The 27,500-nt window shown below is 44.9% G+C and overlaps 3 protein-coding genes and 2 pseudogenes across 3 annotated transcripts in view; all 5 read left to right on the top strand.

Annotated features, from left to right (window-relative positions):
- LOC138608565 (uncharacterized) overlaps positions 1–3,199 on the top strand; it is a 7,415-nt pseudogene extending 4,216 nt beyond the window's left edge.
- Positions 3,200–7,294: 4,095 nt separating this feature from the next.
- LOC138608564 (uncharacterized) lies at positions 7,295–16,683 on the top strand (annotated as a pseudogene).
- Positions 16,684–17,255: 572 nt separating this feature from the next.
- On the top strand, positions 17,256–18,759 carry LOC138608563 (saxitoxin and tetrodotoxin-binding protein 1-like). Its single transcript, XM_069681169.1, has 3 exons — positions 17,256–17,338; positions 17,706–17,825; positions 18,653–18,759. Exons 1-3 carry the CDS (start codon positions 17,296–17,298, stop codon positions 18,757–18,759), a joined length of 270 nt encoding a protein of 89 aa, XP_069537270.1. The 5' UTR covers positions 17,256–17,295.
- Positions 18,760–22,274: 3,515 nt separating this feature from the next.
- On the top strand, positions 22,275–26,639 carry psmb4 (proteasome 20S subunit beta 4). The gene is made up of 8 exons (XM_069681957.1): positions 22,275–22,404; positions 23,526–23,652; positions 23,734–23,813; positions 23,899–24,045; positions 24,146–24,227; positions 24,824–24,940; positions 25,901–25,989; positions 26,484–26,639. The coding sequence occupies exons 1-8, from the start codon at positions 22,283–22,285 to the stop codon at positions 26,494–26,496; spliced, it is 777 nt and encodes a 258-aa protein (XP_069538058.1). The 5' UTR covers positions 22,275–22,282; the 3' UTR covers positions 26,497–26,639.
- A 538-nt stretch (positions 26,640–27,177) lies between these two features.
- The window catches only part of rfx5 (regulatory factor X, 5), a 13,644-nt gene continuing 13,321 nt past the window's right edge, over positions 27,178–27,500 (top strand). Inside the window, exon 1 of the mRNA XM_069681926.1 lies at positions 27,178–27,210. The gene's annotated coding sequence lies outside the window, so the exon portion shown is untranslated. The remainder of the gene's footprint in view (positions 27,211–27,500) is intronic.

The following is a 27,500-nucleotide window of genomic DNA, read 5'->3' as shown; positions in this document are numbered from 1 at the left end:
AGCGAGTCTACCTGCGCAAGTCCAAATTGGGAAAAGACCCTTGAGTATACCTGCGCAAGTCCAAATTGGGAAAAGATCAGCGAGTCTACCTGCGCGAGTCCAAATTGGGAAACGATCAGCGAGTCTACCTGCGCGAGTCCAAATTGGGAAAAGACCAGCGAGTCTACCTGCGCGAGTCCAAATTGGGAAAAGACCAGCGAGTCTACCTGCGCGAGTCCAAATTGAGAAAAGACCCGTGAGTCTACCTGCGCAAGTCCAAATTGGGAAAAGACCCGTGAGTCTACCTGCGCGAGTCCAAATTGGGAAAAGACCCGTGAGTCTACCTGCGCAAGTCCAAATTGGGAAAAGACCAGTGAGTCTACCTGCGCAAGTCCAAATTGGGAAAAGACCAGCGAGTCTACCTGCGCGAGTCCAAATTGGGAAAAGACCCTTGAGTCTACCTGCGCGAGTCCAAATTGGGAAAAGACCCTTGAGTCTACCTGCGCAACTCCAAATTGGGAAAAGACCAGCGAGTCTACCTGCGTGAGTCCAAATTGGGAAAAGACCCGTGAGTCTACCTGCGCGAGTCCAAAATGGGAAAAGACCAGCGAGTCTACCTGCGCGAGTCCACCGAGCAAAGTCACTTTGTTGCCTGCCTAAGGCAACATGTGCTACAAACAAATTCCTGTCATTCATGGGTATAGAAAAAAAAATGCATCTTTCACAGACAACACAACTCCAACAACCTCTCCTCACTCAGAACAGTGTCATCTACGCACTCCTCCATTAACTTTGGCCTTTGGAACTGCCAGTCTGCTGTAAATAAAACAGAATTTATCCAAGCACTTACAAAGCTGTCAGATATTCAGGTACTTGCCCTGACTGAAACCTGGATTCGTCCAGAAAACTGGCACACCAACTGCACTCTCTGTAGACACAGTGTTCTCACACACACCCCGCTCTGTTGGACGTGGAGGTGGTCCAGGTGTTCTCATTTCCAAAAACTGGAAATTCAGTAAGCTCACCCCGCTAAGCAAGAACTCATCATTTGAATACCATGCAGTCATGATTACTGCTCCCATCAAAGTTAATGTTATCGTCATATACCGCCCACCAGGATACCATCTGGACAACTTTGTTGAGGAACTGGACATGTTACTCTCAGACATACCTGCCAATCGCACACCACTTATTGTCATGGGAGACATTTACATGGACAAAGCCCAGGCAACAGACTTCCTGTCTCTTCTGTCCTCTTTTGACCTCAAACAGGTCCCTCCCCCTCCCACACATAAGGCAGGTAATACTCTGGATCTCATTTTTACAAGGATCTGCCCCACAGAATATCTGACCGTCACCCCCCTACATCTGTCAGATCACTTCATCCAATTCACCTTTTCTACACCGGAAGTCCTCCAAACTCTGTTCTCATACTGCCGAAACATCCGATCCCTTACACCAACCCAGTTTTCTAATGAGGTCTTGGCTACCACCCTCATAAGGAATTCACCATACTCTGTGTAAATGAGGCTACAGACACACTCTGCTCCTCACGAGCCTCCTCTCTAAACAAACTCTGCCCTCTAGTATCCAAACCAGCTTGTAACGCCCCCTGTAGTCCATGGCTCACTAAGGTCATCAGAGAGCAAAGGGCAGGGCTCAGGGCAGCAGAGAGAAAGTGGCGTAAATCCAGAGAGTCCACTGACCTCAGTGACTACCATCAACAACTTGCATCTTTTTCCACCTGTTTAAAATCTGCAAAGACTGCTTATTATCAAAACAAGATCTGTGTCTGTCAACTCTTCACTGTCAGCGGGTGTGTTCCCCACTGCATTCAAGCAGGCTCAGGTCTCCCCACTGCTCAAAAAACCCACCCTCAACCTAAACCAGGTTGAAAACTACAGACCAGTTTCACTTCTACGCTTCCTGTCAAAAATACTTGAACGCACAGTCTCTAATCAAGTCACTAACTTCCTGTCCAAGAACTATGTCGGTAACAGAATCACTGCGTCTGGCTAAAGCTGCTGGACAGTCCTCAGCTCTATTGCTGCTAGATCTGTCAGCTGTCTTTGACACAGTGAACCACCAACTCCTCCTCTCTGCTCTCTCTGAGCTTGGTATCTCAGGATCTGCCCTCCTCTGGTTCATGTCCGACCTCTCAGGGAGATCTGTTAGAGTATCTTGGAAAGGAGAAGTGATCAAACCCCAGAGCTTATCCACAGGGGTGCCTCAAGGGTCAGTGCTCGGTCCCCTTCTCTTTTCAGGATATACCACTTCACCTGCTGCAATCATTGGCTACCATGGTTTCTCATACCATTGCTATGCGGATGATACCCAGCTCTTCCTGTCATTCCCACCAGACGACACTACAGTCCCAGCACGTATCTCGTCATGCCTTGCCGATATCTCTAAATGGATGAAAGAACGCCACCTTCAGCTCAACCTATCCAAGACTGAGCTCCTCGTCATCCCAGCCAGTCCCTCTATGCAACCACAGATCAACATCCAGCTCGGACAAACTGAACTCATACCCACTGAGTCTGCCCGGAGCCTGGGCGTCATGATTAAAGACCAGCTAACCTTTAAGGTTCATGTGGCCTCGATTGCTCGGTCATGTCGTTTTGCCCTGTACAACATCAGGAAGATCAGACCCTACCTGTCAGAGCATGCAACACACCTGCTGGTACAGGCGCTCGTGATATCACGCAATGATTACTGCCACTGGATCATTACAGGCCTTCCTGCACATTCAAACCTCTGCAGAGGATCCAGAACGCAGCAGCGCGACTGGTCTTCAATCAACCCAAAACAGCACGAGACTCCACTGTTCGTATCCCTCCACTGTTCATATCCCTCCACTGGCTCCCAGCTGTCACTCACATCAAATTCAAACCCTGTCACTCGCTTACAAAACAGCAACAAAAATGTCTCCTGCCTACCTGAACGCCCTCGTCCAGGTGTACACTCCGTCCCGCCCACGACGCTCTGCCAATGAAAGGCGCCTGGTGCTCCCATCACAATAGGGCCCTGAGTCTCTAACTGGACTCTTCTCCTCTGTCGCCCCCCGGTGGTGGAACGAGCTACCAAACTCCACTCGGTCCGCAGAGTCCCTTGGACCTTTAAGAAGAAGCTAAAGACCCAGCTCTTTGTGACCTCTGACCTTAATGATATTGATGCTACTGATGATGATGCCATCGAGGATGTAGTTTATGCTGACTAGGATTTTCACGATGATGATGATGAAGACTATACTCATCTTGTTAATGTTGCTGCTGATGATGATTATTATAAAAAAATAAAAAAAGCCCTATACACTGCCTGTCAGTGACATTGTAAAATTGTATAAGGTTAGGGTTATATATATTATTTAGTGATAAACCACTAAACCAAGATAGTTTCACACAAAATATATATGAGTCACCAAAACAAAGATGCAAAAGATAAAAAATAAGTAAATAAAGTCAAATTCAGTTACAAGCAGCGATATCTATTGTACCACTGCTGTAAAACCAAAGTGACGCTGTGTATTTGTGTGTCTGTGTGTCTGTGTGTTTGTGTGTCTGTGTGTTTCTGTGTGTGTGTGTCTGTGTGTCTGTGTGTGTGTGTGTGTGTGTCTGTGTGTTTCTGTGCTAGTGGAGGAGACGGATGGGGTTGTTCAATATGTCAACGAGTCATTCACAGCAGAGTTCTTTGAGAACTGCAACGACTGCCTGGTCATGACCTACAGAGGCGAGGAGGAAGAGTTCCTGTTAATCTACAGTAAACTCACCACACACACACACACACACACACACACAGACACACACATACACGCACACACACACAGACACACAGACACACAGACACAGACACACACACACACACACACACACACACACAGACACACACATACACGCACACACACACAGACACACAGACACACAGACACAGACACACACACACACACACACACACACAGACACACAGACACACACACACACACACTGATTATGACCTTTACATTAAACAAGAGATTAAATATTTTGAAGCATAAACAAACATGTACATCTAAGAAAATGTCTGTAATTTTGATGAGATTCAGTTTAACAGTGTCGTGTGTGTGTGTGTGTGTGTGTGTGTGTGTGTGTGTGTGTGTGTGTGTGTGTGTGTGTCTGTGTGTGTGTGTGTGTGTGTGTGTGTGTGTGTGTGTGTGTGTGTGTGTCTGTGTGTGTGTGTGTGTGTGTGTGTGTGTGTGTGTCTGTGTGTGTGTGTGTGTGTGTGTCTCAGAGAGGGAGGGGCATCATCTGGACATTGAGAAGATGAAAGAGTCCCATGACGACTATAAGAAGCTGGCCGTGTGTCTGGGACTCTCTCTTGACAGAGAGTTCATCTTCAAAGGAGCTGCAGGTCAGTGTGTTGTGTTTCTCCTCCCAAGGACATGAAGCTCATTTCATGCCTCACTTTGACTCTTGTGCAGAATTCATTTTTATTACTGTCATGTAAACTAACATTTAATATCATGCGCTATCTGTACATTCATCATGTAGTGCAATACAAGTTTTCACTGCTTCTTCTTGTAACTGTAAATACTGTAATATTTTGGGTGGGTATTTGGGTGGTGATTCGTCAGGAGGAGGAGGAGGAGGTGTGAATCACTGCTCTACAGAGAATCAGTGTCATCATTAAACAGCTCATGGGCAAACAGAACTTTAACGACTTATTTTAATGCATCAGGCAGAGTTTATTACATATCAACACAACATGGGGCACATCCCTCATGTCTGCAGGGGCTCCAGCAGAGGGCGCTCACGTTACAAAATATCAGTCCCAGTGTAAGGCTAATAAGAATACATTGTTATTTAAATATTTTAAATCAGCAAATCAATAGCAAAATAAAGACAAATGGTAAATGATGACAAGTGGAATCTTTAACATGGCTACATTCGCACAATATAACAAGATAGAAAATACCAGCCACTTCAGGGGCTCATTGGAGACGTTATTTTTGTGCTACTTTTATTTTGTCTTGTAACTTTGAAGGAATCAGGCTGAAGAATTTTCTTATCCGTCTTATCTTCTCTTAGCTCCAAGAAATATCAAATACAGAAAGAACATGTGGTCATTATTCTCTTCTTGTGTCCTCACAGATTTTTGTCATAAGAAATCTTCCCCTGAGGCGGTCCCTGAGGCGGTCCCTGAGGCAGTCCCTAAGGCGGCCCCAGAGGCGGTCCCTGAGGCGGTCCCCGAGGCGGTCCCCGAGGCGGTCCCCGAGGCGGCCCCCGAGGCGGTCCCCGAGGCGGTCCCCGAGGCGGTCCCCGATGCGGTCCCCGTGGTGCCCGCTGAAGAGGCCTGAGTGGAACCTCAGAGTGTCCACACAAAGCACATGTGTCACTAATACAATAAAAGCCAATACTCAAACACTGATGTGTGCTGCTATTCTGAAAAATGTCTGACCCTACGTCTGATCTTAAGGGGGAATGTGAATCATTAAAGATCGTTAAAGTCCGATAATAACATTCCTTAACTGGAATGATCCCGATCTGTGCTCCACAACAATCAGTTGTGGGGGGTTCATTTGGACAAAATGGACGACTATCACAACCAAATATTAAATATTACAACATTTCCTTAGATGCATTAACTTGCCGACACTAGGTTAGAGCTCCTTTTTAAACCTGTTAAAGCAAACATGAAGAAGGAAGACGGTCAGAGGATGAACCCTTTTCCACACCTGGCAAGGAGCACAGAAACAAGTCAGGTGTCACACTAACGTGTGTGCATCCTTATCATCTACATCACCGTCAGATGAGGGTGTGAAAAAATGCTGTAAACTAATAATGCTTTCAAAAATATAAATAATGTTTATTTTGATCAATTTACAAAATGATCAGTGAGCGAACAAAAGAAAACCTAAATCAAATCAGTATCTGGTGTTACTACGCTTTGCTTTCAAACCAGCAGCAGTTCTTACAGGTACACCTGCACACAGTCAGGGATGTTGTAGGATTATAGTCAGGTGTATGATCAACCAATGATACCAGACAGGTGCTAATGATCATCAGTGTCACATGTAGGTTGAAACACAGTCATTAAGTGAAACAGAAACAGCTGTGTAGGAGGCTTAAAACTGGCTGAGGAACAGCCAAACTCTGCTACCAAGGTGAGGCTGTGGAAGACAGTTTCATGTCACAGGTCAGACACCATGGCAAGACTGAGCACAGCAGCAAGACACAAGGTAGTTATACTGCATCAGCAAGGTCTCTCCCAGGCAAAGATTTCAAAGCACACTGGGGTTTCAAGATGTGCTGTTCAAGCTCTTTGGAAGAAGCACAAAGAAACGGGCAATGTTGAGGATGGTAGACGCAGTGGTCGGCCGAGGAAACTTAGTGCAGCAGGTGAAAAACACATCGAGCTTATTTCCCTTCCAAATGGGAAGATGTCCAGCAGAGCCATCAGCTCAGAACTGGCAGAAACCAGTGGGACCCAGGTACACCCATCTACTGTCTGGAGAAGTCTGGCCACAAGTGGTCTTCATGGCATTCTTAGTTTACAAAGCCGTCGGCCAGGAAAATCCAGAGTTACAACCGGAGCCAATCGTGGATGTCTGCTTAAACTAAGTGTGCTCCTATAATTATTGTTTATCACCAGTGGGTGGCGCTCAAGAGCATGAAACTGAAATATTCCAGATCGTATCTTTAATCATCCTGTTTTGTTTCGCTCTTCTGGTTTGACACTGGTCATATGACATAAACACCATCGCCCCGCCCACTCGCTAATGGTGAATGTTCCTGTTACCTGCTGCGTTCACACATTGGCTCACCTCGACTTCATGCAGACAATTTACTAGAAGGTTGGCAGGAACATGTCTGTATCGGCCGTTTGCCCACCAGGACAATGTCGGGAAATCAGGGGTGCTGTTCATGTGTGTGAGGGGCCGTTGAGTATGGAGGTGCTCACCTTTCAGAGCGGCTCACTGGTGATAATTTCACTTGTCATGAACTTCTAAAAGAGTCAGGAAGCCTTTGGAAACGTTTAAAATGAGCATCATGAACTCTGTTAAATTGTTGTGGCTCACATGGAATCACCTGCTTCAATGTGATCTAAAGCCGTGACCTTGCCTTAACTCAACTTTGACACATAAACAGTTCTGGGAACAAACAGACGTAGAATTAAGGCAGAAATCAATGAGAGGTCAATAACACACAGACTATACACCCTGTGGACTGATTCAGGGTCAGGCGTGGGCATGGAGCTGCTGTAAAACCCACCTGCTTCCCTCCTCTCGCCTGCTGTCGAGCAAAGAGCCAGGTGTTTTTGATTTTCGTCTCAGAGCAGGATGAGTGTGAAGAGAGCAACGCTGCTGCTGCTGCTGCTGGCGGCCGTCGGCACCAACGCAGCCCCCGGCCCCGAAGACTGTGACGGTCTGAACATAACAGTTCCAGCTAAAGACCTGCACAAGGTGAGTGTGTTTCAGCTTGGTTGTTACAATTTCATTAAGCAGATGCTTTTGTCCAAAGCGACGAACATCTGAGAGTTTTTACAAGACAAGCAACGATCAAGGCAGGAGGGAACGAATTCAGAAAGAGCCAACACACAGCTTCAGGTGTGATCGGACACAGGTGCTGACAGGCAGAGTGCAGGCCGTGTTTATCTTCTTTCTTTTTAAATAATCATCATCATCATCAGCAACATCAACAAGATCAGTATAGTCATCATCATTAATATGAAAATCCTAGTCAGCATAAACTACATCCTCGATGGCATCATCATCAGTAGCCTCAGTATCATTAAGGTCAGAGGTCATAAAGAGCTGGGTCTTTAGCTTCTTCTTAAAGGTCCAAGGGACTCTGCGGACCGAGTGGAGTTTAGCAGCTCGTTCCACCACCGGGGGGCGACAGAGGAGAAGAGTCTAGTTCGAGACTTAGGGCCCTGTTGTGATGGGAGCACCAGGCGCCTTTCATTGGCAGAGCGTCGTGGGCGGGAGGGAGTGTAGACCTGGATGAGGGTGTTCAGGTAGGCAGGAGACGTTTTTGTTGCTGTTTTGTAAGCGAGTGACAGGGTTTGAATTTGATGTGAGTGACAGCTGGGAGCCAGTGGAGGGATATGAACAGTGGAGGGATACGAACAGTGGAGGGATACAAGCAGTGGAGGGATACGAGCAGTGGAGAGATACGAGCAGTGGAGGGATACGAGCAGTGGAGGGATAACGAGCAGTGGAGGGATATGAGCAGTGCCAGTAGAGAGTTGCAGTAATCAATGCGTGATATCACGAGCGCCTGTACCAGCAGGTGTGTTGCATGCTCTGACAGGTAGGGTCTGATCTTCCTGATGTTGTACAGGGCAAATCAACACGGCCGAGCAATCGAGGCCATTATAACGAAGAAGAGACGATCACGTCCTCAGCGGAACCTCTCTTTTGTTTAACCTGTCGCCCTCTTCTTGCAGGTTATCGGGGACTGGGTTCTGGTCTGGTCCGTCTTTAAGAGTGAGATATTCCCAGTGGACAAACTCAACATCTCCCGTGTCAAGCTCCATTTCCTCGCTGACAACAGCGGTATCTCGCTCTTGGAGAGGAATGTGTTCCTGTGAGTGATTACACGGCTTATGTTAACTAGTTAACACGGGTTAGTTAGCTGCTGGAGTCATGTTTGGCAACAAGGGCATAGTGTTCATTGTAACACTGGTGGGACAACAACTTTTTTTATTTATTCTATTTTTTGTAGCAAGATTTAAAACCTGATTATTCATGTCATTACATCTGCTGGTTGCCTCAGACGCTCTCCCTGCCTGATGAAGCAGTTAGAGAGAGAGAGAGAGAGAGAGAGAGAGAGAGAGAGAGAGGGAGGGAGAGAGAGAGAGAGGGAGAGGGAGAGAGGGAGAGAGAGACAGACAGAGATAGAGAGAGAGAGCGAAAGAGGGACAGAGAGACAGAGAGAGAGAGAGAGAGAGCGAGAGAGAGAGAGAGAAAGAGGGAGAGAGAGAGAGAGAGACAGACAGACAGAGATAGAGAGAGAGAGCAAAGGGACAGAGATAGAGAGAGAGAGAGCATCCATATGGACAGAACGCGGTGCAGAAAGTGGTCATGCGAGCACAGGAGTCAATGAGCTGAGCTGCAGACTGGAGTCCTTGTTTACAGTGACGCACAGAGTCTCATGTGCACGACTCCTCCGCAGGTTAACGTGCAACAGTTACACGTATCACTTATGAATGTTTGGATAAAGAGACGTGTTCTTACCAGCCCTTGTTTGGCAAAGAGATTTGTATAAAGTTGCAAATCGACCTCTCACCAAGTAAGGACATGAGCACAGTTAGTGTTTAATGTTTCATTGAATGTGATCATACCTGTGAGACTTCACGTCTCAACACTTTAACCTGCGCTGTAATTATGCTTTGAAAACCAGCTAAATATACTTTATAGCTCAGTGTTAGCTGTGAAAATTAACTAGGTTGACATTACGTAAAGAGCAGGGGATGTTAGCCTGTTGGAGGGACTAACACTAGCATGTGTAACAGAATGTAATTTATCATATTTTATTAGCAAACAAACATCACCAAATATGACGAGTTGGATCATTCTCCTTTCTAAACACATCATGTTAATGTGAACATGTTAATGGAAGAAGAAGAAGATACAGTCCAATATATCCTGTAACATCAGTTCACTCCTAAACTCCTTTAATGTCACTAACAGCACACCTCTCTGACACACAGGTGTTGCTATATGTCCATAACACTGAATTAGCATCATTGGTATTTGAATTTGAACTGCTCAGGTGTATAACTAATAAAACATTAATTTGTATTGTTGAACTTTATTAAAGTAAATCAAAGTTCTTAGTTTGGAACTGAATTATAACCCTGCCTTTAAGATATGACGAGAAGTCAGGTAAAGGTGTGTAGATGTGTCTGACAGGTTTGTGTGTGTGTTATTTTCAGCAATGGTTTGTGTACGACGTATGGCGTTAACATGACAATACCCTCTGACAGCCACAAGCTGCGCGTGGAACATGCCAGTGAGTTGCATAAACACTCCAACACCTTACATGAACCTGAACATGCAGGACTGTAGTCAAGCACAGGTAATAATATATATATACAGTTCATTATATATATTATATATTACATATGTATTTACATAAGAACAAGCTCTGATTTTTGAAGTGATATTGGAACTGGTCTTTGTCAGGCTTTGTTACGGCTGAGCTTCACTCTCTGAGCATCAATAGGTGAGGTCAGCTAACAAGAGTCACACCCTCTGTTGCTTGCTGATGTGAAATCAAACAGGGAGGGTTCAGCCGTGGCACTTCCTGGTTCAACTGCAGCACTTCCTGGAATATAAACACACAAGCTAAGCTGTAGCGTTGGCAAAAGCGTCAGCCCAAATTGTTAAAAGACCAAATTGGGAAAAGACCAGCGAGTCTACCTGCGCAAGTCCAAATTGGGAAAAGACCAGCGAGTCTACCTGCGCGAGTCCAAATTGGGAAAAGACCCGTGAGTCTACCTGCGCGAGTCCAAATTGGGAAAAGACCAGCGAGTCTACCTGCGCGAGTCCAAATAGGGAAAAGACTAGCGAGTCTACCTGCGCGAGTCCAAATTGAGAAAAGACCCGTGAGTCTACCTGCGCAAGTCCAAATTGGGAAAAGACCAGCGAGTCTACCTGCGCGAGTCCAAATAGGGAAAAGACCCTTGAGTCTACCTGCGCAAGTCCAAATTGGGAAAAGACCAGCGAGTCTACCTGCGCGAGTCCAAATTGGGAAAAGACCAGCGAGTCTACCTGCGTGAGTCCAAATTGGGAAAAGACCAGTGAGTCTACCTGCGCGAGTCCAAATTGGGAAAAGACCAGCGAGTCTACCTGCGCGAGTCCAAATAGGGAAAAGACCCTTGAGTCTACCTGCGCAAGTCCAAATTGGGAAAGGACCAGCGAGTCTACCTGCGCGAGTCCAAATTGGGAAAAGACCCGTGAGTCTACCTGCGCAAGTCCAAATTGGGAAAAGACCAGTGAGTCTACCTGCGCAAGTCCAAATTGGGAAAAGACCAGCGAGTCTACCTGCGCGAGTCCAAATTGGGAAAAGACCAGCGAGTCTACCTGCGCAAGTCCAAATTGGGAAAAGACCAGTGAGTCTACCTGCGCAACTCCAAATTGGGAAAAGACCAGCGAGTCTACCTGCGTGAGTCCAAATTGGGAAAAGACCCGTGAGTCTACCTGCGCAACTCCAAATTGGGAAAAGACCAGCGAGTCTACCTGCGTGAGTCCAAATTGGGAAAAGACCAGCGAGTCTACCTGCGCAAGTCCAAATTGGGAAAAGACCCTTGAGTATACCTGCGCAAGTCCAAATTGGGAAAAGATCAGCGAGTCTACCTGCGCGAGTCCAAATTGGGAAACGATCAGCGAGTCTACCTGCGTGAGTCCAAATTGGGAAAAGACCCTTGAGTCTACCTGCGCAAGTCCAAATTGGGAAAAGACCAGTGAGTCTACCTGCGCGAGTCCAAATTGGGAAGAGACCAGCGAGTCTACCTGCGCGAGTCCAAATTGGGAAAAGACCAGTGAGTCTACCTGCGCGAGTCCAAATTGGGAAACGATCAGCGAGTCTACCTGCGTGAGTCCAAATTGGGAAAAGACCCTTGAGTCTACCTGCGCAAGTCCAAATTGGGAAAAGACCAGCGAGTCTACCTGCGCGAGTCCAAATTGGGAAAAGACCAGCGAGTCTACCTGCGCGAGTCCAAATTGGGAAAAGACCAGTGAGTCTACCTGCGCGAGTCCAAATTCGGAAAAGACCAGCGAGTCTACCTGCGCAAGTCCAAATTGGGAAAAGACCAGTGAGTCTACCTGCGCGAGTCCAAATTGGGAAAAGACCAGCGAGTCTACCTGCGCGAGTCCAAATTGGGAAAAGACCCTTGAGTCTACCTGCGCAAGTCCAAATTGGGAAAAGACCCGTGAGTCTACCTGCGCAACTCCAAATTGGGAAAAGACCAGCGAGTCTACCTGCGTGAGTCCAAATTGGGAAAAGACCTGTGAGTCTACCTGCGCAACTCCACATTGGGAAAAGACCAGCGAGTCTACTTGCGTGAGTCCAAATTGGGAAAAGACCAGCGAGTCTACCTGCGCAAGTCCAAATTGGGAAAAGACCCTTGAGTATACCTGCGCAAGTCCAAATTGGGAAAAGATCAGCGAGTCTACCTGCGCGAGTCCAAATTGGGAAACGATCAGCGAGTCTACCTGCGCGAGTCCAAATTGGGAAAAGACCCGTGAGTCTACCTGCGTGAGTCCAAATTGGGAAAAGACCCGTGAGTCTACCTGCGCAACTCCAAATTGGGAAAAGACCAGCGAGTCTACCTGCGTGAGTCCAAATTGGGAAAAGACCCGTGAGTCTACCTGCGCAAGTCCAAATTGGGAAAAGACCCTTGAGTATACCTGCGCAAGTCCAAATTGGGAAAAGATCAGCGAGTCTACCTGCGCGAGTCCAAATTGGGAAAAGTCCAGCGAGTCTACCTGCGCGAGTCCAAATTGGGAAAAGACCAGCGAGTCTACCTGCGTGAGTCCAAATTGGGAGAAGTCCAGCGAGTCTACCTGCGCAACTCCAAATTGGGAAAAGACCAGCGAGTCTACCTGCGTGAGTCCAAATTGGGAAAAGACCCGTGAGTCTACCTGCGCAACTCCAAATTGGGAAAAGACCAGCGAGTCTACCTGCGTGAGTCCAAATTGGGAAAGGACCAGCGAGTCTACCTGCGCAAGTCCAAATTGGGAAAAGACCCTTGAGTATACCTGCGCGAGTCCAAATTGGGAAAAGATCAGCGAGTCTACCTGCGCGAGTCCAAATTGGGAAACGATCAGCGAGTCTACCTGCGTGAGTCCAAATTGGGAAAAGACCCTTGAGTCTACCTGCGCAAGTCCAAATTGGGAAAAGACCAGCGAGTCTACCTGCGCGAGTCCAAATTGGGAAAAGACCAGCGAGTCTACCTGCGCGAGTCCAAATTGGGAAAAGACCAGTGAGTCTACCTGCGCGAGTCCAAATTGGGAAAAGACCAGCGAGTCTACCTGCGCAAGTCCAAATTGGGAAAAGATCAGTGAGTCTACCTGCGCGAGTCCAAATTGGGAAAAGACCAGCGAGTCTACCTGCGCGAGTCCAAATTGGGAAAAGACCCTTGAGTCTACCTGCGCAAGTCCACATTGGGAAAAGACCCGTGAGTCTACCTGCGCAACTCCAAATTGGGAAACGATCAGCGAGTCTACCTGCGTGAGTCCAAATTGGGAAAAGTCCAGCGAGTCTACCTGCGTGAGTCCAAATTGGGAAAAGATCAGCGAGTCTACCTGCGCGAGTTCAAATTGGGAAACGATCAGCTAGTCTACCTGCGCGAGTCCAAATTGGGAAAAGACCCGTGAGTCTACCTGCGTGAGTCCAAATTGGGAAGAGACCAGCGAGTCTACCTGCGTGAGTCCAAATTGGGAAAAGTCCAGCGAGTCTACCTGCCTGAGTCCAAATTGGGAAACGATCAGCGAGTCTACCTGCGCGAGTCCAAATTGGGAAAAGACCAGCGAGTCTACCTGCGTGAGTCCAAATTGGGAAAAGTCCAGCGAGTCTACCTGCGTGAGTCCAAATTGGGAAAAGATCAGCGAGTCTACCTGCGCGAGTTCAAATTGGGAAACGATCAGCTAGTCTACCTGCGCGAGTCCAAATTGGGAAAAGACCCGTGAGTCTACCTGCGTGAGTCCAAATTGGGAAAAGACCAGCGAGTCTACCTGCGTGAGTCCAAATTGGGAAAAGTCCAGCGAGTCTACCTGCCTGAGTCCAAATTGGGAAAAGATCAGCGAGTCTACCTGCGCGAGTCCAAATTGGGAAAAGACCAGCGAGTCTACCTGCGTGAGTCCAAATTGGGAAACGATCAGCGAGTCTACCTGCGCGAGTCCAAATTGGGAAAAGACCAGCGAGTCTACCTGCGTGAGTCCAAATTGGGAAAAGACCAGCGAGTCTACCTGCGTGAGTCCAAATTGGGAAAAGACCCGTGAGTCTACCTGCGTGAGTCCAAATTGGGAAAAGACCAGCGAGTCTACCTGCGTGAGTCCAAATTGGGAAAAGACCCGTGAGTCTACCTGCGCGAGTCCAAAATGGGAAAAGACCAGCGAGTCTACCTGCGCGAGTCCACCGAGCAAAGTCACTTTGTTGCCTGCCTAAGGCAACATGTGCTACAAACAAATTCCTGTCATTCATGGGTATAGAAAAAAAAATGCATCTTTCACAGACAACACAACTCCAACAACCTCTCCTCACTCAGAACAGTGTCATCTACGCACTCCATTAACTTTGGCCTTTGGAACTGCCAGTCTGCTGTAAATAAAACAGAATTTATCCAAGCACTTACAAAGCTGTCAGATATTCAGGTACTTGCCCTGACTGAAACCTGGATTCGTCCAGAAAACTGGCACACCAACTGCACTCTCTGTAGACACAGTGTTCTCACACACACCCCGCTCTGTTGGACGTGGAGGTGGTCCAGGTGTCCTCATTTCCAAAAACTGGAAATTCAGTAAGCTCACCCCACTAAGCAAGAACTCATCATTTGAATACCATGCAGTCATGATTACTGCTCCCATCAAAGTTAATGTTATCGTCATATACCGCCCACCAGGATACCATCTGGACAACTTTGTTGAGGAACTGGACATGTTACTCTCAGACATACCTGCCAATCGCACACCACTTATTGTCATGGGAGACATTTACATGGACAAAGCCCAGGCAACAGACTTCCTGTCTCTTCTGTCCTCTTTTGACCTCAAACAGGTCCCTCCCCCTCCCACACATAAGGCAGGTAATACTCTGGATCTCATTTTTACAAGGATCTGCCCCACAGAATATCTGACCGTCACCCCCCTACATCTGTCAGATCACTTCATCCAATTCACCTTTTCTACACCGGAAGTCCTCCAAACTCTGTTCTCATACTGCCGAAACATCCGATCCCTTACACCAACCCAGTTTTCTAATGAGGTCTTGGCTACCACCCTCATAAGGAATTCACCATACTCTGTGTAAATGAGGCTACAGACACACTCTGCTCCTCACGAGCCTCCTCTCTAAACAAACTCTGCCCTCTAGTATCCAAACCAGCTTGTAACGCCCCCTGTAGTCCATGGCTCACTAAGGTCATCAGAGAGCAAAGGGCAGGGCTCAGGGCAGCAGAGAGAAAGTGGCGTAAATCCAGAGAGTCCACTGACCTCAGTGACTACCATCAACAACTTGCATCTTTTTCCACCTGTTTAAAATCTGCAAAGACTGCTTATTATCAAAACAAGATCTGTGTCTGTCAACTCTTCACTGTCAGTGGGTGTGTTCCCCACTGCATTCAAGCAGGCTCAGGTCTCCCCACTGCTCAAAAAACCCACCCTCAACCTAAACCAGGTTGAAAACTACAGACCAGTTTCACTTCTACACTTCCTGTCAAAAATACTTGAACGCACAGTCTCTAATCAAGTCACTAACTTCCTGTCCAAGAACTATGTCGGTAACAGAATCACTGCGTCTGGCTAAAGCTGCTGGACAGTCCTCAGCTCTATTGCTGCTAGATCTGTCAGCTGTCTTTGACACAGTGAACCACCAACTCCTCCTCTCTGCTCTCTCTGAGCTTGGTATCTCAGGATCTGCCCTCCTCTGGTTCATGTCCGACCTCTCAGGGAGATCTGTTAGAGTATCTTGGAAAGAAGAAGTGTCCAAACTCCACAGCTTATCCACAGAGGTGCCTCAAGGGTCAGTGCTCGGTCCCCTTCTCTCTTCAGGATATACCACTTCACCTGCTGCAATCATTGGCTACCATGGTTTCTCATACCATTGCTATGCGGATGATACCCAGCTCTTCCTGTCATTCCCACCAGACGACACTACAGTCCCAGCACGTATCTCGTCATGCCTTGCCGATATCTCTAAATGGATGAAAGAACGCCACCTTCAGCTCAACCTATCCAAGACTGAGCTCCTCGTCATCCCAGCCAGTCCCTCTATGCAACCACAGATCAACATCCAGCTCGGACAAACTGAACTCATACCCACTGAGTCTGCCCAGAACCTGTGCGTCATGATGACGACCAGCTAACCTTTAAGGTTCACGTGGCCTCGATTGCTCGGTCATGTCGTTTTGCCCTGTACAACATCAGGAAGATCAGACCCTACCTGTCTGCATGCAACACACCTGCTGGTACAGGCGCTCTTGATATCACGCAATGATTACTGCAACTCCCTCCTGGCAGGCCTTCCAGCACATTCAAACCTCTGCAGAGGATCCAGAACGCAGCAGCGCGACTGGTCTTCAATCAACCCAAAACAGCACGAGACTCCACTGTTCGTATCCCTCCACTGTTCATATCCCTCCACTGGCTCCCAGCTGTCACTCACATCAAATTCAAACCCTGTCACTCGCTTACAAAACAGCAACAAAAATGTCTCCTGCCTACCTGAACGCCCTCGTCCAGGTGTACACTCCGTCCCGCCCACGACGCTCTGCCAATGAAAGGCGCCTGGTGCTCCCATCACAACAGGGCCCTGAGTCTCTAACTAGACTCTTCTCCTCTGTCGCCCCCCGGTGGTGGAACGAGCTACCAAACTCCACTCGATCCGCAGAGTCCCTTGGACCTTTAAGAAGAAGCTAAAGACCCAGCTCTTTGTGACCTCTGACCTTAATGATATTGATGCTACTGATGATGATGCCATCGAGGATGTAGTTTATGCTGACTAGGATTTTCACGATGATGATGATGAAGACTATACTCATCTTGTTAATGTTGCTGCTGATGATGATTATTATAAAAAAATAAAAAAAGCCCTATACACTGCCTGTCAGTGACATTGTAAAATTGTATAAGGTTAGGGTTATATATATTATTTAGTGATAAACCACTAAACCAAGATAGTTTCACACAAAATATATATGAGTCACTAAAACAAAGATGCAAAAGATAAAAAATAAGTAAATAAAGTCAAATTCAGTTACAAGCAGCGATATCTATTGTACCACTGCTGTAAAACCAAAGTGACGCTGTGTATTTGTGTGTCTGTGTGTCTGTGTGTTTGTGTGTCTGTGTGTCTGTGTGTTTCTGTGTGTCTGTGTGTTTGTGTGTGTGTGTCTGTGTGTTTCTGTGTGTGTGTGTCTGTGTGTGTGTGTGTGTGTGTGTGTGTGTCTGTGTGTCTGTGTGTTTGTGTGTCTGTGTGTGTGTGTCTGTGTGTTTGTGTGTCTGTGTGTGTGTGTCTGTGTGTTTCTGTGCTAGTGGAGGAGACGGATGGGGTTGTTCAATATGTCAACGAGTCATTCACAGCAGAGTTCTTTGAGAACTGCGACGACTGCCTGGTCATGTCCTACAGAGGCGAGGAGGAAGAGTTCCTGTTCATCTACAGTAAACTCACCACACACACACACACACACACACACACACACACACACACACACACACACACACACATACACGCACACACGCACACACACACACACACACATACACGCACACACACACAGACACACACACACACACACACACACACACACACACAGACACACAGACACACACACACACACACACACACACACTGATTATGACCTTTACATTAAACAAGAGATTCAATATTTTGAAGGATAAACAAACACGTACATCTAAGAAAATGTCTGTAATTTTGATGAGATTCAGTTTAACAGTGTCGTGTGTGTGTGTGTGTGTGTGTGTGTGTGTGTGTCTGTGTGTGTGTGTGTGTGTGTGTGTGTCTCAGAGAGGGAGGGGCATCATCTGGACATTGAGAAGATGAAAGAGTCCCATGACGACTATAAGAAGCTGGCCGTGTGTCTGGGACTCTCTCTTGACAGAGAGTTCATCTTCAAAGGAGCTGCAGGTCAGTGTGTTGTGTTTCTCCTCCCGAGGACATGAAGCTCATTTCATGCCTCACTTTGACTCTTGTGCAGAATTCATTTTTATTACTATCATGTAAACTAACATTTAATATCATGCGCTATCTGTACATTCATCATGTAGTGCAATACAAGTTTTCACTGCTTCTTCTTGTAACTGTAAATATAATAATAACTTAAAGACCAATGAACCTGAAACATTCACTGTTGGCTCCCACAGCCCGTTTATTCTGGTAACAGCAGAAACATGTCGGCTCTCTCACGGCCACCTGTGGAGTGTGTGTGTGTGTGTGTGTGTGTGTGTGTGTGTGCGTGTGAGCTAGCAGAGCATAACACGGTGGTGAGAATGAGTCTACAGCGAATCAGTGTCGTCACAACACACCACATGGATGAATAACTCTTAAACACAGAGAACAAACTGTTGTTGTATTAGCTTCTTACATGTCAACACAACATGGGGCGCAGGTCTGCAGGGGCTCCAGCAGAGGGCGCTCATGTTACACACATAATGCCAGTCCAGGTGTAATGCTAATCACAACACCTCATTAACAGTATTAACATAAATTAGCAAAGTAATGACGGCCAGTGGAATCACTATCAGCTACATTTGCACAATATAATAAGAAGATTGAAAATATCACCTTCTGGGGCTCCGTAGTTGTTCTTGTGCTGCTCATATTCTGTCCTCTTTGAACCTGCACGAGGATGTCCTTCAGGATTAATACAGTTCTGTCTTACCTTCTCTTAGCTCCAAGAAATAGCAAATACCCAAAGAACATGTGGTTATTATTCTCCTCTTGTGTTCTCGCAGATTTTTGTCAAAAGAAATCTTCCCCTGAGGCGGGCACTGAGGCGGGCACTGAGGCGAGCGCTGAGGCGGGCCCTGAGGCGGGCGCTGAGGCGATGCCTGAACAGTGAAGACTGAGGATCAGAGTACAAACACCTGAGAGTCAACAGAAATCAGATCACAAGTCAAATAAAAGCAAATAATCAAACCTGGATGTGTTTCTTTAAATATAAAGATGGAGTTTTTGTAGTATTTATATATAATATTACAAGTTGATTTAAGTGTTTTAAACGACTTTAATCAGAAACTGCAGCCTTCAGATAAATGTGGTGGAGTAAAATGTACATATAAAGTATCATAAAATGGTAATACTACAGTAAAGTACACAAATACCTCCAGCTGTACTCAGTTATTCCCCGCCACCGTCTGAACCGAGCACGTTGTTTCTCTGTTTTAATAAGAAACAGCATTTAAAACAGCTGTCATCAGTACATCTACACATACTGTCAGTACTGAGGATACAAGCAACAGTGTAGAGGACCCAGACACACACACACACACACACACACACACAGACAGACAGACAGACAGACAGACACACACACACACACACACACAGGGGAAGACAAAGACTATATACACTGGGGCTAAACAGGGACAGGTGAGGCTAATTAACACAGGTGACACTGAAATAGAAAACCAAATCGAGACAGGAACACAATGAACTGAAGACGTTTGACTGTATCTTACCTGTGTGAGCCTCTGAAAGCAGAACAACAACACTGCTGCCTGTCACAGTGAACCTGTCCTCACCTGTGCTCTCTGCTCGTCTCTCTGTTCATTCATTTTCTCAGTAGAAAAAAAGACTTTAAATATCTGACAGTTTCATCTTTTGTTTTCTTTACAGCAGTTTTGTGTCGACAACTTTTTCAGTTAAAGCCAAACATTTCAAAATGTGACGTTTTAGTTCAATTCATTGCGCTGTGCATTTCAGCTCACGACAGTCGTAACAACCTGAGAGAGATGAACGTGTTGCAGTGTAACATTTACCGAACGTTCAGCAGTCACTGAATATTTGTGAATACAACTCAGAGGCAACACCTGAACTGAATGACATCAGTCTGCTCTCACTACTGCAGTTTGTTGCCGCGCGCTGTTTCACCGTCAGACTAACAAAGCACCTCAATCACACACTGACAGATTACATCAGTCAGTAACAGTCTCATCATATTGTTCATTTATGTATGTAACATTGTGAACGTAGAACATTTCCTCTTTATTGAGTTTTTAAAGAATAAAATATTTCTACTCTCACTTCAGTTAAGGATGATGATACTTTGGCGCCATGGCCCCGGACCCTCCTGGACCCTCCAACGGGACCGTGTGACCACACGTGGCAACAAACAAACAAAGCAATAAAAGCAATAGCCAGAGCCCGATGTCACACGGACCTTCAGCATATTAAAGGTTTCTGTGCCCAAAATGGCTTTACAACATGATATGATAGGCTAAGACACCTGTCATATCAAAGTAATGCTCACATTCACTTACATTACACACGCCTTCGTCATCGCACAGCTTCTGAAGGCCCTGCCTGCAGGGGGAGTCACTGTTTCACCCAGATACCGTCAGACAAAAAATTGTGATTGGTCCATTTCCCAATTCTGTTATTCTGTTTAAGCCTCTGTTTGACAAGTCCATGTCCATGTTTATAACAGCAATCTAGAAGTTATAACTATTATTTAAGTGAATAAAAATAAAAAATATAAATGAAAAAACAATTTCATAGGATAAAAAATAATTTTAAAAACATACAATGACAATAATAACTAGAAAATGCAATTTCTGAAGAAATTGCAGTGTGAATGCTGTCTGCTGAATAGCTTACGCTAATCTGCTAATGCTGTCTGCAACTGCTCCAGCTAATGCTGTGCATGAAATTTGACTGAATTAAAAGTATGAAAGATGTGGAATATGTTGCAGAGCTGACGCTAAACTGCTAATGCTGCAGTTGAATGTTGAATGAATGTAATGTATGAATGTCGTTGAATATGTTGTTGAAGAGCTGACGCTAAACTGCTAATGCTGCAGTTGAATGTTGAATGAATGTAATGTATGAATGTCGTTGAATATGTTGTTGAAGAGCTGACGCTAAACTGCTAATGCTGCAGTTGAATGTTGAATGAATATAAGTATGAAAGATATGGAATATGTTGTGGAAGAGCTGATGCTTAACTGCTACTGCTGAACTGCTAATGTTGAATGAAGATATGAATGAATGAGTCTGGAGGTGAAGAAGATGACTGGGGAGTTAATAAAGGTTAGGTTAGAGGTGATGAGAGTCAGTCTGGAGGTTAGGAAGATGACTGAGGAGGTGATGAGGATGATGGAGGAGTTTAAAATGGAAGAGCAGCCTTGAAAAATGCCTAAGATAGTGTTAAAATGTCCGTCCTGGGTGTGTAAGTGTGACAACTGAGCTCCAAATGAACTCAAGTGACCCCCAGCTGAACTCAGCAGTTGCCGTGGTGATGGCTCATGAGGAGAGGCTCTGGGTTAATTAGCAGCAGCTGTGTGGCTCCTTGGCTGAGCAGTTGATTTTACTGAGATTTTAGCTGAAAACACCCTCTCAATCTTCTGCCATTGTGCCAAGACCGTAAATGCTATCAACACAAAATATTTAATATGAGCATCACAAGGGTTTGAGGAAGCTGTCATTCGAATTTAATGTCTCTACTGCCAAGAATGTGGTCATGGCGGCGACAGAAAGAAGGGCTTCCATTTGGAGTTCTCCAGAAATGTTTAACATTAGAGCAGATGGGGCAGTTGGGCAACTTTCTGTGACATTGAGGCATCTAGTGGCAAAAGCGTACATTTTTTGGCTTTGGGCCGCCATTTATCACGAGCAGCACAAGATTACCTTCGATTTGATGTATTTTTCATGTATGTGGAGGGAACATTCTGTGCGCTGTTGTAATTTGTTTGGGAAAGTTCCGAGGTGATTTTTCACAGCATCCCCCCTCTGGCGATGACATCACCCACTCTAATGCTGGACATTTTTCAGTCGTTTTGCGAAAACTTTAGGTGCTTTGAAAGGTTCCTGTGAAGAAAGTATGAATGCTATGAAAAAGTTGAATGATGTGTGAATATTTTAAAAGTGGAATGGAGTTTCTACGTGAAAGTATGAATGAGTTATGGAGGGTTGAATTTAGTGTTAAGTTTTAAGAGCTTAAATTTTTTTCCCATTCATTCCAGATGGGGCATTTTTTCGGGAAAAACGGGAATAACTCGGAAGTTTTGAAGGTTATGAATACCAAAAGTCATAGCCATAATGTCCTGAATGAGCCGCACATTTTGATGTTTGAATGGTTTGAATCGGTTGAAGTTTGTGGAAGAAGAAGCGAGCCAAAAAACGCGGCGGAATAATAATAATAATAAAAATAAAGTAGAAGAACATATGCTGTGAATGCTTTCAGCATTCACACCAATAAATAAAGAAAGGGCTTCACTGAATATCTTGAGGACCCAGAGGGTTCCCCTGGTTCCTATCTCTGCAGTTCTTCCCAACAGCAGGCGGCGGTACAGCGCTGCTCCATGACGTCAAATGAATACCAACAAGAAGACGCTGTGTCGTCACTTCCTCCAGAGATTTTCAACATGGAGTCCAGCGGTTTGAAGCTGAATTTTTGGGAGAACGGACCAAAGCCCGGACAGTTTTACTCTTTCCCCGGCGGCAGCAGTGGGCCGGGTACAGCATGCGGGCCGGTCAAACACACACTGTGAGTGATCCGCTCCGGATGAACCGGGACCTTCCAACGTTAATTTAACACCAATCTGCGCTGTCGGTTTCGCTTTGAGCTCCGCCGCAGTGCTGTATCATCATGGAGAAATGCTAGCTGGCTTTGCTAAGCAGCTTATTATTTACTTTTGTTTAAGAGATCAAGCTCAACATAAATACCTGAGACGTATTTATTTAACTTAAACAAAAGACGAGACTCTTTATTGGTCAGCATAACTCTGGAAACGTCGTTTGTTTTTCCCATTTGTTTCTTTCTGTTTAGCTGACTAACCGTTAGCCTTGTTAGCTAACTACTGTCAGGTAACTTAACTCTTCTGAGAGGTTTCCCGACCTTTAAACACTGCTGCTGGTTAAAATATCATGTTTCAAGATCATTTGGTTAGCACCAGGTTTATTAAAAATTACTTTTACTGCCAGTTTGATGAGTTTTATGTAAGTGCATTTACTCATGGAGACTAAAGTTCTGTTGAAACAAAAACGCACAATAAAAAAAAAAGCAGCAACCATATTTAATGAACCAATGTTTTAGGTTATTTATCAAATGCGACTTCCTTTTATTAGCTGGTGGTAGCGACTCCAATTTCCGGATTGGCTCTTTCATATCAAAGTAATTAAATATATCATGTTGACAGATGAAGAGATGGGGGTCTGCAGGGGCAACGATCTGTTTATATTTATAGGTGATGGAACTTCATTAATTTGTGATGAAGCACAAACAGCTTTGACTCGGGTTAAAGGTTTTTTTCTATTTTAATAAATAGTTTATAAACACTTTAATACAAATAATAACGTTTGAACTGCAACCTAGTCATCTTTCTAACTTACCTGGGTCAGTTCAAAGATGTGTTTAAGGTGAACTATCAAAACGTGTTAACAGCAAGAATAACTACATTTAATTAGAGTGATTTTTTTTCCTGAGTGATACGATTGTAGTAATATTTTATATTTTTATATCATTTTCAGGAATACCCTGAAAAAAAATACAGTTGATATAACCTTGGTGTTAGCTACAGCCTGCATTTATATTGTTGTTTGTTAAATATCAGGTAGGAACTGAAGAGAATAATCCCTTGCTCACTCTCTCTCTCTCTCGCCCCGCAGTAACCCAATGGTAACCGGGACGTCGGTTCTCGGGGTGAAGTTCACCGGCGGCGTCATCATCGCAGCCGACATGTTGGGTTCGTACGGCTCGCTGGCTCGCTTCAGGAACATCTCGCGCCTCATGAAGGTGCGGCTCGCTGCTAACAGAACAACCTCAGCTGTAAATAAATGAAAAGTTGTTGTGGTGACAGTTTACGTTCTCCTTCAGGTGAACAGCAACACCATCCTGGGAGCTTCAGGAGACTACGCCGACTACCAGTATCTGAAACAGGTCATCGAACAGATGGTGTAAGCTGCTGCTCTGTTACACACACAGACATTAATATAACAAATGTATATCTCTGTTGTGATGTTGACTGTTTGTCCCTGTCAGTATCGACGAGGAGCTGCTGGGTGACGGACACAGCTACAGTCCAAAGGCCATCCACTCCTGGCTGACCAGAGTGATGTACAACCGCCGCAGCAAGATGAATCCTCTGTGGAACACGGTGGTGATCGGAGGTTTCTACAACGGAGAGAGGTGACGCCTGTTTCCTGTTTTATTCTTTGTTTTTACTCTGCATCACTTATGTCAAAACTAAACTTCATAATCTGAGCTCTGCCATCTTTCCTCCTACTAGTTTCCTAGGTTACGTGGACAAGCTGGGTGTGGCCTATGAGGCGCCCACAGTGGCCACAGGCTTCGGAGCGTACCTGGCTCAGGTGAGAGAGCTAGTTTTCCCCTGATGTTAAGCTCTGGTTCCACTACAGCTGCAGGTTTGTGATCTGACTGGGTCTCACATCTGTTCCATCTGATGGGGAACATGTAGGGACGTCCCGATCAGAGTCCTTTGACATCCAGCAACTATTTTTACCTCAATGTGCGTTCAATTTGTACACGACACATCATGACACCAGAAGCCTTTTTTTAAAGCATATAATATGAGCGCTGGGCGTCCTGATTTAAACTATAAATCTGACATGAAGGAGAGTTTTAATGTGACTCACGTGTGATCTGGAGATCTACACTTATCACCTGTTAGTCTCCAAACACGTCACTTTATCATCTAGATTCAATTATTAACACATTGAAATATAGAAAAATACTAAAACAGAGCTGATCAATAAATCTTAAACATTTTCTCTTCGCTTCAGTTCATGTTTTTGTATGTGTTGAAAACTTAAGTGTGTGTGTGTGTGTGTGTGTGTGTGTGTGTGTGTGTGTGTGTGTGTGTGTGTGTGTGTGTGTGTGTGTGTGTGTGTGTGTGTGTGTGTGTGTGTGTGTGTGTGTGTGTGTGTGTGTGTGTGTGTGTGTTCAGCCTCTGATGAGGGAGGTGGTGGAGAACAAAGTGGAGATCACCAAACAGGAGGCTCGGGAGCTGGTGGAGCGCTGCCTTAAAGTGCTTTACTACAGAGACGCTCGCTCCTACAACAGGGTGAGTTCACTTTACCTCCATCCTGAGAGACGACAGAGCTGATCCACTGTCAGCTGGTTTTAAATGTTATTGTAGTAAATTGTAAATTATTTTTAACTTAGTTTAAACAAAGTAACTGAAGTGAGTCATCGACTGAACAGATACGAGTTAATTTTCCACCAAAATACTAGCGGATGCCGTTGCAGTTGCTCTGATACAAACTGCAGTATGAATGGTAAATGGACTCTACTTATTCGTCTCTTTTCTAGTCTTACCACTCAAAGCTGCTTTTACACTACATGTCACATTCACACACTCATTCACACACTTAGGGCAAAGGCCTAGTTGCCAACATCCAATCTGATCTATGCCCAGTCATACCCAATGGCCCAATCAGAGTCTTGCCCAAGGACACTTTGACATGTGACTGTAGCAGTCAGGGATCGAACCACCAACCTTACAATTGAGAGACCAGCTCTACCACTGAGCCACAGCTGCGCCCGAAGAAGTATAGAAAATATAAAGAGAAAAACTATGTAGAATATATTTATTATATACACAAAATGTAAAAACTGTGAATTAATTGCACATACATTAGAGCAGGGATGAGAGCTACCTTCCTGCATGTTTCAGGTTTCTCCGTACTCCAACACACCTGATTTGAATGATCTGCTCGTTACCAACTGAGACACTTCAGTTGGTTGATAACGAGCAGATCATTCGAGGAAGGTAGCTCTCCAGGAGCGGAGTTGGAGACCCCTGCATTAGACTAACAATTTAAAGTAGGTGTTCGAGTTACATGTAACACATAACTTTTTAATTTGTTCATGTTTATAAATTGAAATCTCTCTCTGTTCACTTTCATGAAATACAGAGTGACAGCATTAAAAACAGACTGAGCTCTGTATGTTTCTCAGTGGTTGTTTTGTCGTTAAACTGATGTTTTATTGGATCTTAATGATTGATGTGTTTTTCTTTCAGCATGAGATCGCCATCGTAACAGAAGAGGGCGTGGAGATCATTGGTCCTCTGTCCTCTGAAACCAACTGGGACATCGCTCACATGGTCAGGTAGGGTCAAAGGTCACAGAGAAAACACATTTTTAGGCTGTTTTCTTTTGTATGATTTTAAGTAAAATGAAATAAACCTGTAAAAACAATGAGGAAAGCTGCTGCTAAGTTAAGCTCAGCTTTTTTAAGTGAAGGTTCAGATGAGCAGTCACTAAAATCTCACAACAATCTCATCAATGTGGCCTGCAGTCTGCGCCAATTTGATTAACAACTTCTTCTTTTTTACCAGACTAACATCTCTAATAGCTTTATCTTTTTCTCTTGAGGCCTGTGAAATATTTTCAGATAAAACATTTTTAATTTAATTAATTAACTGGTCACAATTGTTGGTAAAAGCTTGATATTAAGGGATCGCAAGTATACAAGGTTGAAAATCCCTGTTTACGATAAAGGGGAAACCATGTCAAGGTTTTGACTTCGATGGGTGAGTCCTTGTGAGATCATATACATTGAATTATTTTGCATTAATTCATGTTTCCTGTGTTTCTCTGCAGTGGTTTTGAATGAAGACGCAGTGACTCATGAAGTCTCGCCGTTTCTCTGCAGAGTCAAAAATCCCAGCTCCTCACATGCAACTTAACGTTTAGTTTTTTTCTGCTGTTCATTGTAACTTTTGTATAATGGAAAATAAATGTGATAAATCAAACATGCTTCGTTTAACTTGTGTGTTTTATGTGTCACATCCACTGAAGCAAGAAATATTTGTTTAAATGAAGGAAGTTGGTGAACAAAGTGGCTGTTGGTGAAATAAGTTCATAAATGAATAACCAACAGCAAAACTTTAGTGGAGTTTGTTTGAGACGGCATGATCAAAAAATTGGTCTTCTATTTATACTATATGCACACCCTTGCTTTCCTGCACGCTGTATCATGCTTACACATATAAAACATACAGAAATGTTTATTTGGGTTTAAGAAATATTTATTTGACGTATTTTCGCTTTCAATCTTGACATGACGGCTGTTGCTATGCAGATTTTGCGAGATAAATTCATCTGTTTTGTAACTGGGCAGACCAGGAAAACGTGTCCAATCAGAATAATCTCCGTCGGAAAAATATTTCCGCTCGACGAATCGAATTTAGCCCGCCTTTGGTATCCGGGTAGATTTATGAGAGCTGACCAATCAGAATAGACGCTGGCTTTGTAGTCAGGCAGACATAACAAAGTCGTCCAATCACAAAAAAATCTGAAAGGGGATTTTTGCTGTATCTTGGCTCAGGTACTTTCTTTTTCTTTTTTAAAATAAATACTCAAATGGGAGTCACCGAACTGACCATTCATTAATAACAGAATAATTTAACGATTATCGGGAAATATTAAAAAATCCCAAATAGCGTGTTCAGACGTGTTTAAGGGCTGTTTCAGGGCTTGCTAGCTATGCTGTCTGATAGCAACTGGCTAGGCTAGTTAGCTAGCCTCTTACGGTTAGCATTGAGCTAGCCACGTAGGAGCGCGGCAAATGTCACTGCTTGCTAAGTTTGTCACTTTAATTAATTGGAAGCAGATTAC

Source organism: Semicossyphus pulcher, unplaced genomic scaffold (genome assembly GCF_022749685.1).
Source record: "Semicossyphus pulcher isolate SPU_LCO1_2020_fin unplaced genomic scaffold, fSemPul1.0.p SCAF_5, whole genome shotgun sequence".
Classification (NCBI taxonomy): domain Eukaryota; kingdom Metazoa; phylum Chordata; class Actinopteri; order Labriformes; family Labridae; genus Semicossyphus; species Semicossyphus pulcher.
This window is presented reverse-complemented; position numbering and strand designations above follow the sequence as displayed.